The 19,852-nt window shown below is 45.3% G+C and overlaps 1 protein-coding gene across 1 annotated transcript in view; it reads right to left on the reverse strand.

The window, feature by feature from the left end:
- DNAH14 (dynein axonemal heavy chain 14) overlaps window positions 1-19,852 on the reverse strand; it is a 341,596-nt gene that overhangs the window by 83,891 nt on the left and 237,853 nt on the right. The window contains exons 57-64 of the mRNA XM_064595530.1: window positions 18,552-18,749; window positions 16,474-16,635; window positions 14,339-14,530; window positions 13,033-13,211; window positions 8,988-9,096; window positions 8,335-8,460; window positions 6,403-6,497; window positions 3,308-3,467 (exon numbers count right to left, since the gene is read on the reverse strand). Of these exons, the coding sequence (XP_064451600.1) occupies window positions 3,308-3,467; window positions 6,403-6,497; window positions 8,335-8,460; window positions 8,988-9,096; window positions 13,033-13,211; window positions 14,339-14,530; window positions 16,474-16,635; window positions 18,552-18,749 (1,221 nt within the window). The remainder of the gene's footprint in view (window positions 1-3,307; window positions 3,468-6,402; window positions 6,498-8,334; window positions 8,461-8,987; window positions 9,097-13,032; window positions 13,212-14,338; window positions 14,531-16,473; window positions 16,636-18,551; window positions 18,750-19,852) is intronic.

The raw sequence follows: 19,852 nt of genomic DNA on the forward strand, positions 1-19,852 counted from the left end.
ATTTCCCATGAGAAATACTCCGCTACTCTTCATGCGTAGACCCAGAGCCACAGCTGGGAACACGGCGTCTCTGGCAACAGAGGAGGGAAGCCATCTTGTTACTGCCATTGTTGGCCCAGTGGCTTTGCTGGAATTTCACCAAAGAGCCTCCATAGTAAAACAAAGAGTAAGCAGGTGGACTTTGTGGACTTGGTGGGCAAGGTGGTCTGCCGTCTCCCTCTTGCGCACCTGAGGTGTGAACAGACAGACACCGTCCCCCACCTTCTATCCCCAAGGGGCATATCGGCAGGGCAGTCCCTAGTCAGAGGGCTGTGTCATCAGTGGTGGAGGCGGGGAGGCCCGGGCACGCGGGGGTCCCGAGGACACTCTGGCTTACTTGTGCCACAGGCCCACACACCCACCTCATCTACATAGACAACCTTGTTTCCAGTTGGGTATATATTATTTCTCATCTACTTTGGGGAGCCATAATCCAAATAAAATCTTTCTCAGACTGAGATTCCTTTTCTCTTCCTTTCCAACCAGGCATTTGCTCTCTTGCCTGGTAGGACAGAACCATTTTGCTGAATAATTTAGATGGCAGATGGTCCATTATCAACTTATTATTGGTGTTTTCATTACTACTTAAAATACTGTTATGCTTTTAATAATTTCTTTAGATGAGCTATTATTTTAGCTTGAAAGATCTATTTAAACAAAACCACAGGGAATCATTTTTGCTAAGAATGCTTCAGAGAGTGAGTAGTTGTTACATTAATTCAGGAATAATATGGATGTCACCATTAACATTCTGCTAAAAAAGTCACTTTGTTCATATATTACCCTGTATTTCCTAATAGCACAGATCATCATTGTAAGTAATTAATTGTCTTATTAGCTGTTTGATGTCTGACTTCCCTATTACAATGTCAACTTCATAACACAAAGGAAGGAGTTGATCTTTTAAGCTATTGTCATGTCTCATGATGTCCCTTGGAAGGTTATTGAATGAATCAAGGACAGTGCCACATATGCATCTACAAATCTACCTGCTGCCCCTGCACAGAGCTCTCAGCCCAGCTCCTGCTGGTTTGGATATTCCTCTAGCCTCTACACATTATCCAGTTCTATTCATTTTCTGTGAGCATTGTGACAAACTACCACAAACTGGGTGACCGAAAACAACAGCAATTGAGATTTGGGCCCCCCAAGTTCCCAGTCCATGGTGGGCATGGACTGCTTGAGATTCTCTCTCTCCTTCTGCCGCTCCCCTACCCCCCAAAAAATAAAAATAAATAAGAATATACAATGACGAGGGCGCCTGAGTGGCTCAGTCGTTATGCGTCTGCCTTCGGCTCAGGTCATGATCCCAGGGTCCTGGGATTGAGCCCCACATCGGGTTCCCTGCTCTGGTGGGAAGCCTGCTTTTCCCTCTCCCACTCACCCTGCTTGTGTTCCCTCTCTTTCTATCTCTCTCTCTGTCAAATAAATAAATAAAATCTTAAAAAAAAAAAGAATATACAATGATGAAAGGACATTCTCTACAATAAATGGTATTGGGAAAACTTGTCACATGCAAAAGAATGAAGCTGGACCCCATCTCACATCACACACAGAAATAACTCAAAATGGATTAAAGACTTGGATGTAGACCTGAAGCCATAAAACTCCTAGAAGAAAACACAGGTGGTGAGCTCCTTGACATTGATTTTGGCAATGATTTTGGATTTGAAACCAAAAGGAAAGGAAACAAAAGCAAAAATAAATAAATAGGACATCAAACTAAAAAGCTTCTACACAGTAAAGGAACTATCAGCAAAATGAAAAGGCAACCTACAGAATGGGAAAAAATATTTGCAAACCATATGTATGATGGGATTAATATCTAACATATATAAAGAACTCCTATCACTCAATAGCAAAACAAACAAGCAAAACACACCCCAAACAAAAACAAAACAAAATAACCCCCCCCAAAACCCAATCTGATTAAAAAATGGGCAGAAGATCTGAATAGACATTTTTCCAAAGAAGACGCTGAGATGGCCAACAGGAGCATGAAAACGGGCTCAATGTTACTCATCATCAGGGAAATGGAAGTCAAAACCACAGTGAGATATCACCTCGCAGCTGTCAGAATGGCTAGGATTAGAAAGACAAGAGACAACAGGTGTTGGCGAGGATGTGGAGAAAAAGGAACCCTTGTGCACTGTTGGTGGGATTATATATTGGTGCAGCCATCATGTCAGAAAGTGTGGGGGCTCCTCAATTAAATTAAAAATGGAACTACCACTGATTCAGCAATTCTACTTCTGGGATGCATCCAAAAGAAACAAAAGCACTAACTTGAAAAGATATATGTATTCTTTTGTTCATTAAAGTATTATTTACAACAGCTAAGACATGGGAGCAAACTAAGTGTCCACTGATGGATGAGTGGATAAAGAAAAAATACACACACACACACACACAATGCAACATTATTCAGCCATAAAAAAGAAGGAAATCCTCCCAGTTGTGACAACATGGATGGGCCTTGAGGCCATTATGCTAAGTGAAATAAGTCAGAGAAAGATGACACCACTTATCTGTGGAATCTAAAACAAAAACCTGAACTCATAGATACAGAGAACAGATTGATGGTTGTCAGAGATGGGAGGGTTAGGGATGGTGAAGGGGGTCAAAAGGTTCAAACTTCCAGTTACAAAATAAATAAGTCCTGGGGATGGAATGTACAGCATGATGACTATAGTTAAAAATATCATATTGTGTATTTGAAGGTTGTTATGGAGTAGATCTTAAAAGTTATCATCATAAGAAAAAATATTTGTAACTGTGTAGGGATGGATGATAACTAGGCTTACGATGGCGATCATTTCACAATCTATACAAATACTGAGTCATTATATTGTACACCCGAAATTAATGTTATATACCAATTATATCTGAATTTTAAGACATTTCAAACACTTTTATCCACTCCTTGCAGTTTCTTAGTGTAATGAATTTCACCATTAGAGATTCATTCATTTAGGTTAATCTTTGTTCTCTTTTACAGTCTACTTTAGTCTACCCTCTGTTGGCCTATTCTCTCATTAAAGAGATTCTGAGACAGGGCCTTCCCTGATGTGGGTGACACACTGCTTTCCTCGGCACGCCTAACAAACCTGCCACGTCTGGTTGTGGAGCTTACTCTCTCATCTTTTAACGTGCACCACTGACTTTCCATTCTAATGCACAATGCCAATTTTAACACTTCTGTTGGACTCCTATAGGCTATGAGCATGGAATGCATCAGTTATGCGTTAATTAGGTGTCGGCTTTTTACCTTCTCGGGAATGCTGTCCTTGTCAAGGTTAACCAGTTTTTTCAGGAAACCAGTTTCTGAAAGAAGCAACTTCGCTGAAGCCCAGTTAGGTTTCTTCTGCAGAAGAATGCAGACTGCATTCATGACGGTCAGCACCAGGAAGGGAGGCCGCGTGTACACTCTGCAATAGTGGTGGAAACCTCATCAGCCTCACAGCTGGTGTCAAATGTGCCCTGAAACCGTCTCGGAAGACAATATACACAGATGTTGAACAGGCATTTTTGTGAGGGTAACTACTTAGCTATGGCAGTTTGGGGTATTTTTAAACATCTGGGTATGTTTAATATATGGGTATCTCTGCTTTAGGAAGATGACATGCATGAAACTTAAATATGAACAACAGCTAAGTTAGAGGTTAATTCTTTTCATTATGAAAGTACTCACTGCAGAGTTCTTTAAAGCAAGAACCCTCATGTTTTATCCCAGTGCGGAGGTGCTAATGACTACTTGACAGACACAACTGTGCCACTCCCCTTAAAACATCCTCTGACTTTTGTCCTCCCTGACCTAAAACTCCTCCATAAAATCACGGACACAGCAGAGTGCGGGAGGGAGGGCAGGCGGGCAGAGGGGGACGGGTCTCTTGGGTGTGATTATCCGAACACTGGAAGCTTCTTCTCTGTGTCCTCATCAGCTGACATACCATTGCACTGCTAATGAGAAGGTCAAACTCTGGAAAGCCAGGGGGTCAGAAGAACAGTCACAAGAAGTAAGTTTCAGTGAAAGGCCACGAGGGTGGTGGTTGCTATGCAACAGCATTTGGGACTTGGGAACAAAAGGGATGGGTCCATCCATGGTAATGAGTCTCCCCCAAATGAAACCATACAGACTTCCCAAAAGGCAGGCAGGCAATGGAGCCAACTTTACGTGCACAACACTATCTACAGGGGTTACCAAGAAGGTCCCCCTGCCTTAATTTCACCATTAGAGATTCATTCATTTAGGTTAATCTTTGTTCTCTTTTACAGTCTACTTTTAAAACACAGATATTTTTCAGGACCAAATAATTAAATCATTAACACTTCGTTTAGAACTAATTTATCAGATGGCTTTTCTGAAATTATCAGTATGGTTTTTGAAACTATATGAAATAAGGAGAAAGGTTGTAACAGAGGAACTAGGAAAAGAGAGATAAGGTCCACAGGGGAGAAAGGAGAACTCCAGAAACAAGCTTTTCTTCCATTTTGCCTACATTTGACTCTTTCTAAAGCAAACATAATGGGAATATAGTCAAATTAAGATAAAGTATATTATCTATAATTTTTTAATGTAAATTAAAGGGAAAAGAGATTCAATTGACTATAGTCCCACCTACATGTCACTTTCCAGAAACAAATACCTGATTCAAAGCAAGACCTACCTACCCTGGAAATCTGCTTTAAAGGCCTAATTACTCCACAGGAGTCCTTTGGTTTAGACATTTATTGGTTTGCTCCAATCTGTATTTTCTACTATCTCCCTCCTTCTTCTAGCAGCTAATGCTGCTAATCCTGTGATGGGGAAATCCTCTGCACTTTGCCGCTGGAAATAGCAGCTAGGAAAGAGAACGGGCTGGACTGGGTATCTGCTGGATGTCTCTGCCACGCATCCTAACAATTCCTATCGTAAGGTGTCCCATTTCTCTGGCGGTGGAATCAAAGTGAAATGCACATTAGCAATATCGCAAGGGAGAATCCTAAAAAACAAACAAAAAACCCCCAAGGCATATGGAGGGAATCCCTGGAAAGGCTAGGTTTTTTTAGCCAGGGAAGGGGAGTGGGCCTGCTTGATCCAAGGAAACCTCTTTGCATTGAAATAACTTGAGCCCTTGCCAGAGACTGTTCCAAGCACTTGACATGTTTTAACTCATCCAGTCCTCTGATCACCTGTTATCCCTGTTGCATAAAAGGGAAGCTGAGACACAGAGAGGCAATGCCCGGGTTCCAGCCTGGGAAGCTTGGAGCAGAGCCTTTGAGCTTACCCAGGTCACACACTGCCCTCAGAAATGAGGCTCACAGGCATTTGCACTGACCCCTCTCTCGGGAATATCCGCCAGAGAAAAAATGAGAGAACAGAACTTCTGGAATGAAGGCACGAGGCACAGGGTGGGTGATGCTGGGGCGGCATGGACACTGCCACTTTGCCTGTGGGGACCTTGGCCATCCCCTCATGCTCATGGGCCACAGCCCCCCTGGCGTGGGAAGTTCCCCAGGCCCACAAAGCACACTTCTGCCTTCAGACTTTTGTGCTTTCCATGTCTCCTGCTTACAACACCTTCCTTGAGACACCTTCCTGGTGTGCGTGCAAATCCACTCAGTTCTCTGCTTCCATGCCACTGGCAACTGGTAACCCTCCCACTTCCGCGGCCAGACTGGGGCCCAGGGCGCAGCGCACTCAGCATCTCTGCTGCACGAATGTGTGAAAACACATTCCGGTGAATGAGGTCAAACAGGAGAGAGAGGTCGAGAATCTGCTCTGTTCCTCTTGCTTGTCTCTCTCTTCCATGTCTGCCCTTCATGTAGTTGAAGGAGCGGCTTTGGCACCGTGGCGCTCCCCGGAGAGGCACACTGATTAAAGACAGCTTGTTTGTCCTCTTCTCTTCTTGTCACCAGAGTTAAGCACGTGTGGCAAATATCACTGTAGATTGGCCTACTTCTGCATCTTTAATAGGAAATACTACTTCCGGTAAATAATGGACAACTCAACACATCTGAGAGGTGACAGCAAAGTCTTCTTGTCTGTTGGGCCATGAATGCCAGTCGAGAGCATCTCACCCAGAGATTCAAACTAGAAACATCGGGATCAGGCTCTGGACCTTGGAGAGTCTCATTTCTTCTTGCGCGGCATGCAGTTTGGTTGGCAGGAGCTTTCCTTTCTTGAGGCGACGTAAGATACTGACGTGCTGTACGGCTGATGGTGCGACAATGCGGAGGACACACGGTATGTAACACGCATAAAGTCACTGAGATGGCTAAGAACAACTCAGTCTAAAAATAACAGAATACTTGGTCACTCTTGCTACGTGTTTATGTTTTATTTTGAGCTTCGCCAGCTCCAAACGAACTCAGGTGACCTACCTCAGCTCAGCGACGTCCGCTTTATCCAGGGCGCTCAGAGCCATGACCGCCTTTTCTAGAGCCGGCAGCACGCTTTTTACTTCATGGGCAGTTTCCTGCAACAAAGTTAGGGGCCCCCAAACGTGTATGAGTGCACAAGTTTGCACACCATACACTGATAGATTTTATTTATTTATTTGACAGAGAGAGACACAGCAAGAAAGGGAACACAAGCAGGGGGAGTGGGAGAGGGAGAAGCAGGCTTCCCGCAGAGCAGGGAGCCCCATGCAGGGCTCAGTCCCAGGACTCTGGGATCATGACCTGACCCGAAGGCAGACGCTTAACGACTGAGCCACCCAGGTGCCCACATTTTCCTATTTTGAACTTGGAAAGTAGATTTGACCTTTTTAGGATGCGCATTACTTACACTGCCGGGCATGTGTGCTGGAGTCCTAAGGGCAGTGCCTTATTCCATCCCTGAGGAGAAGCTGTGTGTGGTTCTGGCTTCTCCATCAGACTCGGTGGGCAGTAACAACAGCCTTTCAAGGGATGGTCCCGAGACAGGGGATCACTGCTCAGCTAATGAAGCCTAAGCTTAAGAGCCCCCCTCAGTGGCCCAGGCCTACCCCCGGGCCCTGGAAGGAGCTCCGCCAATGTTGGCAGGGCCATGTGTCTTTGCTACGCTTGTAGAAGTTAGACACTGTAACTGCAATCAGGTTTCCTCTCGGGTCAGGTGTCGCTGGAATGGCCGGGGGCATGTTTGGGGTCCGCACAGAGTCACCTGTCTGTATAATTAAATTACTGCAAGCTATCTCAATTAGGAATGCCTTGTAGAAATACTTTTGCTGTCCTCTGTTCCGGCTTTCTTGGGCAGGTGACATTAAGGCGCTTGGCCAGGGGACATATTGTAATAATTTATGCCATGGGGCCTAGCACCAGAGCTACGTGGGTAATGGAGGGGAAACAAGGTTTGCAACACACCAATCCAGAGTCTGGTCTGTGGAAAGTGCTTGCATGCACCAGATGTGTGAGACTGTAAGTGTAGGGTCAGGGTCTCGTTGATACCTACCCTGAATGGAAGTTCACTCCATCACGATCACACCACATATCGCAGCGCACACTATTCTAAACGTACCAGACAGTGTCTGTTTTTTTTTTGGGTGGGAGTTACACAAAAACAAGCCAGCAGAATTCCTAAGTTTTGGGGTAACAGCTACTGCATTTAAAAAGATGTTTTGGAATATCTCAGTGAAATAAGTGAGAAATTAGAGGTTCCTTACATAGAGATGTGTGAAAGGTGCCTTATTTTATAATTTTAAAATCTTAATTTACAAATAATTAAGACAAAACTTTGTGGACTATAAAACAGAAGTGATTAAGTGTTAAAATCAATAGAGATTGTTTTGTTAGAGGAGCAAAATGTGATGAAAATGTTCAGATTACCCCAAAAGCAATAATTTATTAAGAGGAAAAAAATACATTTAGGATAGAGGTAATGATCTGGCTCTTTTCTGTTTAATAATCCAATTCACAAAGAAGAAGGCATCATACAATCACATTGGAAAAAGTCAAGGTTCTGGCTGAGTTTGCAAAAACTATTGACATTAATGAAAATATAAATATCAGAAAACAACTCTATAAGGAAGACATTGGTAGAAAACCGGTTAGTGAATGCTCTCAATTCACACACATCTAAAAGTATTCACTGCCCAAGAAATCCTGAAATGCCAGTTTTGTTTATACCAATTGATAGCAACGTTAAAAATATTCATGACATTATCAGTGATGAGTTACGAAGTTGAAAGGAAACTGTCCTCGACTATCAAAAATGAAAACCACATTTTTATCAACTAGGCTGAACATTCCACAGGAAATGATACTACAAATAATTCTCACACGAAGAAGTGGGGAATCATTTTGCAAATCTCCAAATAATTGTGATCGGTCATTTACCTGAGCATACTCTTCCACTATTCTTACTTCTTCGGCCAAAATTTCTTCATCCTGTTTAACAAGCATCTGGACCTTCTCCACCACTTGTGAATCTTTCTCCAGTTTTTCCATTAGGGCTTCCTTTTCCTGAGACACATGGTTCTTTTGAGAATGAATTTTAAGAGACATGCTATCTCTTCTTTAAAGAGAAATTTGTTTCAAGAAAAATTCATAAAGCTCATTTCATTATTATAAAATTTACCAAAATCATCCTGAAATGTATTTGTTGAACAGACTAAACTGGAAAGGATGAATACAGCCAATATCATGTCCTCCGACACATGTCGAGTTTTAGAACACACTGCAGACTGCAAGCTACCACACGAGCTACATCAGGTTGATGTAACTAACAACGGCAGAATTATGCTAGGCGAGCTTTTACAACTAGTCGTGGGTCTGCTGTCACACTGAGTGCTTACACTGTGATGCTGTCACTATTGTTATTGTCTTGTCCATTTTACAGCTAAGAAAGTTGAGGCCAACAGGGCTACCTGCTGCATGCTAACAAAGCTGGAATCCTAATCCATGTTCGCCAACTATGAGAGCCTCTGCTTCCCAACACTGCTCTGTATTACACCATAAAATATTTAAACAAGATTTCAAACCAGATATACCTTTGTTTTTTGTTCTATCTGTGGGCCAAGAATCAAGAGATCCTCTTGCATATCCGTGACAAGAGTGGTTGCTTCCAGGATCTTGGATAGACCCATATAAAAATGATTCCTGAGAAGGGGAAAAGTATTAAGAAGGCATAAGATGTAGTGAAATATTGGCAAGGCCAGATATACTGCAATCTTGTATTGGAAGACAACATGGTAAAGATGTCAATTCTCTGCCAAAATGATAGACAGTTTAATGTGATGCCCCAAAATTGCAGTATGATTTTTCTTTTGTAGATACAGACAAGCTTCTTCTAAAATTTATATAGAAAGGCTGATTAAAACAATTTTGCAAAATAATAGAGTGGGTGGGACCTCTCTACCTGACTGTGAGACTGATTAGGTAGTGACAGTCGTCAGGACTAGGGTCTTGGCAGAGGGTCAGGCATGTCGGTCAACAGAACGGGACAGAGAAGCCGGAAACAAACCCACACAAGCACAGTCAATTAGCTTTTCACAAAGGTGCAAAAGTGATAGAGGAAGGAAACGTTTTCAACAAAGGGTGTGCAGCGACTGGTTATACAACACGAACCTGGACGTAAGCCTCATGCTTTACCCAAAACTAAGTCAAAGTGGGCTGTGGAATGAAGGGTAAAAGATGGGACTATGCTGCTCTTAGAAGAATGCATAGGAGAAAGTCTCCAGGATCCAGGGCCACGTTCACAGACTTGACAAGAGAAGCATATCCGAGAAAGAAAAACAAATTTGACAAACTGGACTTCACCAAAATTAAAACAGAAACATTCTGTCCAGAGGATGACAAGTAACTGCTGGGATAAAATATCTACAATCCATATATCGGACAGAGGACTCCTCTTTAGAACAGACAGCTCTCAAAGCTCGGCAAAGAGAAAAATCGAAAAATCCATTTAGAAAATGTGCCAATGCTACAGAGATGTTAAACCAAAAGGACGCCCAGGTGCATAGTGGCCCGTGGAGACACGTGCGATGTCCCGTGTGTTTGCAAGGACACGCGGAAGCTGGATTCCTCAGACTCGGCCACTGTGGAGCACTGGCATTTTCTCTACAACCCGGCATACACTTACTGTATGACTCAACGATCACGCTTCTGGCATTTCTCCTAGACGTGTTCCTAGTAGCTCCGTTCAGAACCGCTCTACCCTGAATGCAGCCCCAGCTCCTCCCGCGGATGAGGGGTTGCACAAACCGTGGCACGTCCATACCGTGTGGTGCTTACAGAAAGGATCAAACTATCAGTACGGGCAACAGCTCGATGGAATTCCAAGGCGTTATGCTGCTTGAAGCCAATCTGGTTCCCGTGTAAGGGGGAGACAGAGACCAGACGGTGGCCAGAGGTGCTGGGGGCGGTCGGGGGGGGGGGGGGGCAGCGGGCAGCTGTGGCCATGTGGCCATGGGCCAGTCCTGCATGTCCATTGCTGTGGCAGCTCCGCAAATCCGCACACAGGGCATGGGGCGTGGGGCCAGGGACACACATGTGCCAATGCCAGTGTCTGGGTTGTGGACAATGTAACGATGGGGGAACTGAGCGGAAGCTGTAAGCTGGACCTCTCTCTACTATTTTCCAACTTCCAGTGAATCTATTTCAAAGTGAAAAGATTTTTTTTTTTAAAAGAAGCAATAAGTTGAAAATTTTCCATTTACATATTCACTAGGATAAAAAATGGAAAACATAGTTTGTAAGGAATAAAGTAAATAAGCACAATTACTGTAAAATCAGCGGACTACAGATCTGTCAGTCAACAAAATTTTAGTCCCAACTCTAGCAGGAGGAGGAAAAAGCCTGTGAAGGAATCCGTTTCAACTTCTTGGCTTTCCTAACCTAAAAGGATGTCGTCAACCATGCCCTGCACAAGGTCAATGACACGGATGCTGTCGGGCATTTCCCACTTTGATCTAACCCTCGGACAGGTCCTTAAAACGTCTCATCCAGATTCCTACAATAGCTTTCAAATCTCTGTTTTGAGTTTTCTATCTCTCCAATTTATCCCCCATTCTAATACCAGAGGGATCTTCCTAAAATACACATATTACTCACCTATGTAAACAGATTGTTATTTGTTGTGTTGCATATGTCGGCCACTGCCGACCCCCAAGAAGCAGGTGCTATTAACAATAAAATGAACTCTGAGAAACACTGAAAACAAAGTGGGGCTACTGAAGCTGAGCTCCCAGGGGAGCACACATGTAAGGCAGGCAGTTCGGGACTTACCTTCCCTATAAACGGAATGTTTTTTATGAGTTCTGGGGTGGGGGATAGACGTGGATTGGCTGTAAGGGACCCAGACCACACAATGAACCCTCCCCACTTTTTCTTCTCCCATGTCTCCCCCTGGGAAATGGGGCTGCAGGAATTGGCGAGTAGCGAAGAGGAGCTGGGGAGCGGGGACCGCTCACCTTCTCACGTGACAGATGTGAGCAGTTATGGACAGCGATGGTAGAGACCATGTGTATAAGGGGACATCCTGGTCTGACCCACACATTGGGGGGGCTAGCACAAGGCATAGAAACCACCGAGCCACCCAGACAGATGTCTGGGCTGATGGCGTGCGTGAGGCACGGGCAAGCCGGGGAACAGAGGACGCAGCAGGGACAGGGACTGGTTGCACCGATCGCCGTCTTGTAGTTGCAGATGGAGGGCAATCCCCCCGCCCCCCGTGGTGGGAAGGGGACACCTTGGAAACTTGGAAGGATCCTCTTATCTCTTGACTCCTGTGTGGGGGGCATCGGGCCGATTTATCCAGACTGCCGTCATCACCCTCAGTTTAACCACCGACCAACAAAAAGCTCAACCTAAGGACTTGGAGAAAGCAGCCAAGAGCCCCTACCTCCAGGACTGGAGAGTCTTTACTTAATAGAATAAAGTTCACCTTTAAACTGACAGGATTCCTTGTAGCCTCACCGCGTTCACGGACTCCAGCAACGGCTCTAAATGGAGCGGACGTTGAATCTGCCATGCCCCACCCAGCCTCGTTAACAAAAACTTGAGAAAATGAGCCCCTGAGCTGTGTCCACATCAGGCAGCTGCTGAGGCCACCACTGCTTCTGGCCTCCGCTGGTCTGCCGGACGCAAACTAACGTCTCTAGCATGAGAGGTGAGGAGACACTTCCGTTGTCCTGGGCTTTCCGTGGCGCGTCTGAGGCTGAGTTATGTGTGGCCGCCAACGCGTCTGGGTGCACCCGGATTAACAGCATTCCTAACTGGCCTGGCTCCACATGGGGAGCCTGGCTGTGGCCTATCGTCCAGGCGGGAGTCAGTCATGGGCACCATCCTCCAGGGTCACTGAAGACACAGAATGGACTTGCTTCAAGCCCCTAGCAGTACGGTTAATTAGAGTGTCTCATCGGGTGGCCCCACTTCCTGTAGCAGGATGTAGGCCAGGCTGGAGGATGTCGCCGGAGGGCAGCAGCTCTGCCTGGGTATCCTGGCAGCCCCCATGCCCCGATGCGGGTCATGCAGGCCTCATTGCGACTGCTCGCAGTCTCATCAGACCCCCTGTGGCCTCCTGGAGCACAGAGTGTGGGATGCTCATGGGCAGGTGCTACAAGGCCGGTTCCGCTCACGTTCCTGTCCTCCCGGGAGGCTGTTAGAACACAGTTTCTGGTGTCGCTGGGGCTCTGATCAGGTCTGAGAGCTGCTGCCCCGTGTTTTCTCACCCACCTTCCCAGCGGCACCTGGACACAGTGTCCGCAGCACCGGGGCGTCCCGCTGTCTGTGACGCAGACATTGGGCTCCTGGTATGTTGGTGTCGTCCCTGGGATAAAGGCCATGACCGGTGGCACCTGCAGCTGCTCTGGTTTCCACGATGCGATCTAGCGACGGCTCGACACTCCCTCCCTGTCTCCACCGACCGGCAGCCTTAGAATGCCTCACCTCCTTGAAGGGCTTGTGCCACTGTTGCCCTTTCCCCTCACTGGAAAGGCAGCTACGGGCTCCTCTTTTGTGTTCGTGTTTCTTTTTACAAATAAAAGCACCGATTAAAAAAATATATGTATTTCTGATTTGGTCTCGAACTCTTACCTCTTTGTTTGCATTTCCTTCTCTCGTGACTTCAAAATGTGAGCAAACGTATCCAGGAACCGCAAGTAGCTACTGGGAGTGATGTAATAATGCCTACTTTCCTGGAAGTATTTTGTGTTCAAGTCTTTTATACTTTTGTGGATTTGGACACACATTGGGGCAAGTTTTTCTTTTAAGTTCTGCAAGATAATAATTTTTAAGAATCAAGAGAAAGCAATATAAATATACATAAAGAAAGAGAAAATAACTTGAAAGAGTTTATCATTCTGAGATATGGGGAGGTAGAAAAGGTCCTGGGTTAATGGGATCAAGAATAGAGAAGTCTTAGTGGTTTGGATGGTGTTAGGGTGGACGAAGCAACAATAGGGACGGTGGTTAAGGACATGCCAGACTCATGCTACCAGGCTTTACCCTCATTTCTGCTGCAGCCATCCAAGGATTTCGGGGGCCATCACCAATGGCCTGGGTTCATGGTGCCTTTTTATTTTTTTAAATTTCCCATCTTCCTTTCCTAAAGTAGGTTATCAATTACAAGAGACTCCACCTCTCTTCCTTGAGTGAAGTAAAGCTGCAAAAATGTCCATACATCCTCAAAGGATATAATGATATGTGGGTGGGAAAACTAGAGGAGAAAGTGCCCCTCGCTTAATTTTGGAGAAAATTCGGAGACAGGACTTAGCCCTGGTGCCCACCTCCAGCCCACCAAGGCGGCCAATCACCTGGTCCCCTTTAATCCAGCTGCATTTTCTTCCTGACTCTACCCTTGGCCTTTGCTTTTCCTGGACGCTTCCCATGTGAGGTCGCAGCCCTTTTCCAGGTGCCGTGCTGACTTCTGGGCTGCTCTGGGGTCTTCGGTGGGGCTGCACTCGAAAAGATTCGTACTTACTTCTGGACTCATGAATTCTGGGCTCATTTTGCGTGTGGTTCATTGTCGCCAAACCAGAGAGATCGACAGGGAGCACCCAGAAGGTTGTAGCGTCCTTACCATGGCACCTGGCGTGCCAACTGGAGGTTGGTCCCCTGCAGGGAAACCTGCTGCTCACCGCGACCGCAGGGCAAGACCGTGCAGAGACCCAGGCAGTGAGGAATCTGGGCATCTGTGACACAGGACGGGCCAGGGGGCTAAAGAGATGGGGAGCTGATAAAGAGTCAAGGCAAACACTTGACCTATTTCATAGTTTTGCCCAGAGCTGCCTATTTTCACCTACCCAGGATTCACTGCTATTCAGAGACATAATTCTGCCAGATGCTGTTAATAACCTGAAATCTTCCCTTGGATCAGATTTTTAGAAGAGGTTGTATTTACCTCTCTGTTCTTTAAATCCACCTTTTCTCTTAAGAAAGAATTGGCTACGGCAAGGAGAGCTTCTTCTGACCACTTCTCATACCAGTCGATCGTGCAGGTGGTAATCATAGAAGGATAGGCTCTACAGTGCTGGCGAAAGGTCGGTCCTTCGGGACTCATGGTCATAAAAATATGAAGATTTTTATGGATCCTCTGAAAATTAATAAAGATATAAGTTGTTAAAATGGAATCCCCTGCTTTGGAAAAAATATTACATTAAAAATTACTAGAGGTGATCAGGTGCCCTCTGAGCGCCTTCCGAAGGGGACCGCAAGTCCCGTGGAGCTCTCTCGAGGAAAGAGGCCTGGTTCTGCCCTCCGTGACCCGGAACATCCCCTCCATGAACCAAGTCACACGAGCGGGTGTGGTGCTCGAGTTCTGTTCAGGAGGGGACCTTACATCAGATGGAGGCGGGTCTATTTCACTCTTTGCTCTGGGTTGGTGTGCCACTGAGATTCCCAGAAACTCAGAGTGGGAAGTGGTTGGAGGAATGAAAGCTGAAAGACACAGAGAGAAACAGACCGACGTCGTGGGCAGAGCACAAGGGGGGGGGGGCAGTAGTAAACCCCTGAAGGGTTAGCACTACGTGGTATTAGACCCGCTACGGTTTCGCAGGTCTTCAGCAAAGGGCTGGCTTCCCTGAAATCTCCCTGCCTCCTTCCCCCCACGAGGCCAGGCTGTGCGGCTACTGTTCCTGGCTCCTCGGAAGGACTGGCGTGGGCGGAGAGTCTCTCCTCATGTCCATCTGTCATGTTCAATGAAACCACATAACTGAAAGCAGCTTCAGTGAGTCAATGTTCCTTCCAACTCAAACAGTTCAATTTGTACAAAGTGGTAAGATGTTTGAGTATCAAGCAACCTATTTTGCCAAAGAAGTGCGGTAAAGCTGAAAGAAGAGGAAAGTGTAAGATTCTTTTTCCTCCTTTTTATCTTTAAAAAATGTATGAAAGCAAATCAAACTGCTCAATGCAGAATTCATACAACAGAGAAATGTTTAAATTAAAAATGAAGTTAGCTCTCTTTGCTTTACCCATCCCCAAACTCCTCCTTGAAGATATTCCATGTTAACGGTTTCAAGTACTCCTTCACTCATTACTGTAAGACACTTCAAATCATTTTTGCAAGTGTGGTATAAAGTAGACATATAAATAATTAAAACTGATTTCTAACTGGGATTCTTGGTTTATTATTTTTTTTATTTCTGGAGGGCACTGTTCTCCAATGAGAAATTCTTTGTTCTTCCTTGCCAATCACAATCTATATAAACCAATTTAGTAACAAGGCACTAGAGGGCCACAAGTTATCAGGACGACTGCATTTAAAAATATCACCCAATCTAAGCATCCATTCACGTGACATTGTTCTCCCTCAATTGTGTACTCGATTTGTGGAATTTTTTACATCTTCTCGTGCCGGATCACTAAGTGTCCACTGAGGATGGATGGTGGGCCAGGTCGATTTTCAGATGACTCCATCATCGACAGGAACTGGCCCAAGAAGTAAGTAGGCCTGCGGTGCTCTCCTTTGAAGGTCTGGTTTGGGCGATCCTGTCTCCTCTCTCTCTCCCTGCTGAGCCGATGGCTGGTCATTGTGCCTTAAAGATGCAGAAAGCTTAGCTCGTTGGTCTGGACTGTCTCCAGACGGACCCCACTGCTGAGTTCCTTCTGAATATCACCTGCTCTGTCTGGATTATTTCTGTCTGTGCCCATCACCCCCTGGCCAATTCCAGGGCTATTCCAAGGAATGCAAGAATTTGGGTCTTTTGCCTTTACAGACTTGTTACCAACCGTGGTCAGGGAGGGAAGTCAGTGTAAGAAATAAGCCTGGTGTCTTATTTCTCTTGTCATTGTCTCTTGCTGTTATCATGTTCTTCAGACACACTGGTAGCAGGCCCAGATCCTCGCTGACCTTGGATTTCCCTAAGGGTGTGGCGTGTCTGTGTGTGGGGATCTAGTCACTAGTTTTAACTTAAAAACTCATTTAAAGAACTAAAAAAAAAAAATTTATCCAACTTGAAAATCAGGTACAGAATTATAAACGGAGTCTACTTGTCATTTAACATGGCAATTTGGTAAAGCCAAGCCACAGAAGAGTACCTTTTGGAAGAATGCAAGTAGAGACTGCCTGTTATCAATGGAACCAGACTGTTCAGCAAAAGATCTCATCCTTAGTGCAATGGAATCCAGCTCCTCGTTTTCAAACAGGTCAAGTATATTCCTCAAATTGAGAATGTTGTTCAAATCCTCCAAAAACGACTCCTTAGATGAAACAGATACACATCAGGAATGAGTAAGTTATTTACGTTTTCCACTCTAAACATGCCAAATGGAGACCCAGGATAAAGAGCAGTGAAAGAGTTTTTATTAAAACATATGAGCATTTTGATTTTGAGAGAAAATCCAAGCTTTACTAAAAAAAAAAAAAAAAGCATCTTTAGCATCATCACCTCCTCAGGATACTCCTGAGACCCTCACGGGTTCCTGGTGTTTCAGGCGGGGAAGGAAAGCGAGTGGGAGGACCGTCTCCAGGGGAGAGCCGACAGAGCTGCGGAGGGGCTGGCTGATCTCCTGTCTCACCCACAACTGACGGAGAACTGATGGAGCTTCTTAAACACACTGATCATTTCCTCCTGGTCAGGGGGTTCGCTTACCTACCCCAGGGTGTTGCTGCCTCGGCATCTGCTTCATTCTACCAAGCAGCCTGCGGGGACCCTACACTCACACCAGCCCCTGGTGCAAGCCGCCCGCAGAGGGACGAGCAGGTGCTGACTGCTGGTAGGACTTCCCCGACAGCCTGGGCTCAGCAGCCATCCCACCTCCCACGGCCCGCGGGCCTTACACGCCCCTTAGACAGAACCCCCCATGGGCCTAGCCAAAACCCCACTCTTTGGGTGTGAGTGGACCCATCTAGCCCTAGTGGGAGCCCAAGTCACGCCACCCATGGGCCCCGGATCCTGCCTCTCCTGGCCTGACCCTACCCTGATCTCCTCGGGTGGCCCCTCAAGGCATGCTGTGTACTTCTTCCAGGACCTCTAAGAAACTTCTCGATTTCAATTTCTCTCGTGGTCTTCTGTTGAATGGTGGATCCCCATCCAGCCCCCTGTGCTCCATTTAACAAATGTTAATTTAACAAGTCATAACACCATTTTTTGGATTCACATGGAAAGCAATGATATGGCCAGGAGAAAGCTGGAAAGTGGGGAGAAGAGATCCAGTGACCTTGAAGTCCTGAATGACATGGGAGTGGATAAGCACATTCAGCCCAGCTCCAACTGATAGTGCATTTCTGAAAAAATGATTTCTTAAATTATAACAGCAGGCTTCCAGCATGGGAGAAGTGACATCTTCTGAAATCCAGAGAAGTATCTGGCAGAAACCTCAAGCTGATGAACAGAGCAGGGTATTTAGATTTGGGAAAGGGAGGACATATAATTAAAGTGGAAAACTGGACACTCTGGAGAGCAGCAGATAACAACACAGCACCCAGACTTACTCTTGAAGTGCGATGTGCAAGAAAACCACAACCCCGGGGAGAGAGGCCCAGCATGAGGAGAGAAAACAAGATGCAAGTTTGAAACAACACTCATAACTACATGTGTCTGGAAATGTTGCCACAAAGAAGTAAATACAATCTGAGATGGCCCATGACGTTTAGGCTGTGGAAGGGCATAATTTATGCCAGATAACAGGTGAGAACAGTAGTTGGGTGATTAGCATTTTTTGCTTGTGTGTAAACCTTTTAGGGAAATACGTGAACTATAACTACAAGGAGAGTCCTAAATGTGACAGTGACGTTGGAGCAAGAGGACCGAGGGGAGGAACGGGAGTCTCGAGTGTGTGGCTGGCATGCTGCGGAGCTCATGCACACACAGTGGATTCAGATGACTGTGTTTTTTCCAAAACACAGACTCCACAACTAGTTCAGGTACGTGGACCAATTACTTCTCATTTGTCAATTAGAATGAAAATTGTAAAGACAGAAGATGCTTTTGCAGAACTCTCAGCAGCATGAGGACAAATATATAAATGCTGTCGGCTGGGAGTGGGGAGGACAGAAGAGCGGGAAAACCAGGGCAGGCCGGCAGGACTATACCTTCTTTTCAAATATTAAATGGGGGGGAGGAGCACTACTTAATGGCAAACGCTAGCAAATGCTAAAGACAAAAAGTACTTACCTGCTTTGGGTTTAAACTAGCAACTATCAGAGCAGTGGAGTTCCCTTCCAATCCTGCCTGAATGAAGCCCCTTTTAAAGTCTTCTTTGAAATCGATGTAGGCATAATTGTGGGACGTGGGCACCCGGTATAGTTGGCACTCTGTCAGGTAACAGGCCAGAGCAGCACAGGTCTCCTTCCCACAGCCGTCTGTGCCAATCTGTGCGAGAAGAACAAGCCAACATACGGTTCCTATGTACGTCCCAGACACATTGCAATGCATGGTTTCCTATCACCAAAATACATATTTTTATAACCTTTTTGGGAAATACGTGAAATATAACTACCGTATTTATCAAAGTTCTATAGGGCTTTCATATACATTCAATATTTTCACCTTTTCTCTTTATAGTCTCTTGAAATATATGAGACAATTTGACTGGAAGGAACGATAACACAATCTGAAAAATAGCATCGACAGGTTATAAATCATTACATTACTGCCAGTATTTGACTTTTCATTTAGAAGAATTTAGATAGGTCTTTTCCTATTTATTCTGAGCAATAACCACTTAGGTGCTCTTTGGTAATAATGACAAAGTATTACCTTTTTTAGCAGCTTTGCTGAGGTGTAACTTACAGGCTACACCTCTTTTTATGTATATAAATTCAATGATTTTTAGTAAATGTACAGGTTTGCAACCAGTAAATCCAGTCTTAGAATAGTTCTGTCCCCCAGGCCTGTTAGTAGTGAGTCTTCACTTCAACCCCAGTCCCGGGCAACCATTAGTATGCTTTCTGTCTACAGATTTCCTATCCATCGAATAGTAAATATGAAGTCTTTTGCATCTGCCTCCTCACTTAGCATGATGGTTTTGTGGTTCTTGCATGTGGTAGTGTCTATTAGTAGTCTGTTCCCTTTTATTGCTAAATAGTATCCTACTGGATGGGACCTACTGATGGGATACTTGGGAGTATGTCCACTTCACGGCTATTCTAATAATGCTCCCGGAACACTTACGTGCAAGTCATAAAGTGAACGTTTGCTTTACTTTCTCTTGTGTCGATACAGACAAACAGAACTGCTCTGTTAAAGGGTAAATTGGGGTTAACTTTATAAGAAATGGTCAGACTGTTTTTCAAAGCAGTTGTACTATTTTACATTCGCGCCGGCCACGTGCGCAAGCTCCCGCTTATCCACAACCTTGCCAACACTCGATACAGCAGTTGTGCAAGCACATGCGGGCTAATATCTCCATGGGCTTTCAGATCGCCTTTCCCAAATGGTAAATGATGGCAAGTAGTTTTCTCATAGGCTTATTC

The sequence above is a fragment of the Mirounga angustirostris genome, unplaced genomic scaffold (assembly GCF_029215605.1).
Source record: "Mirounga angustirostris isolate CCGP_5_RB_7025 unplaced genomic scaffold, mMirAng1.0.hap1 SCAF_6, whole genome shotgun sequence".
NCBI classification, from domain to species: domain Eukaryota; kingdom Metazoa; phylum Chordata; class Mammalia; order Carnivora; family Phocidae; genus Mirounga; species Mirounga angustirostris.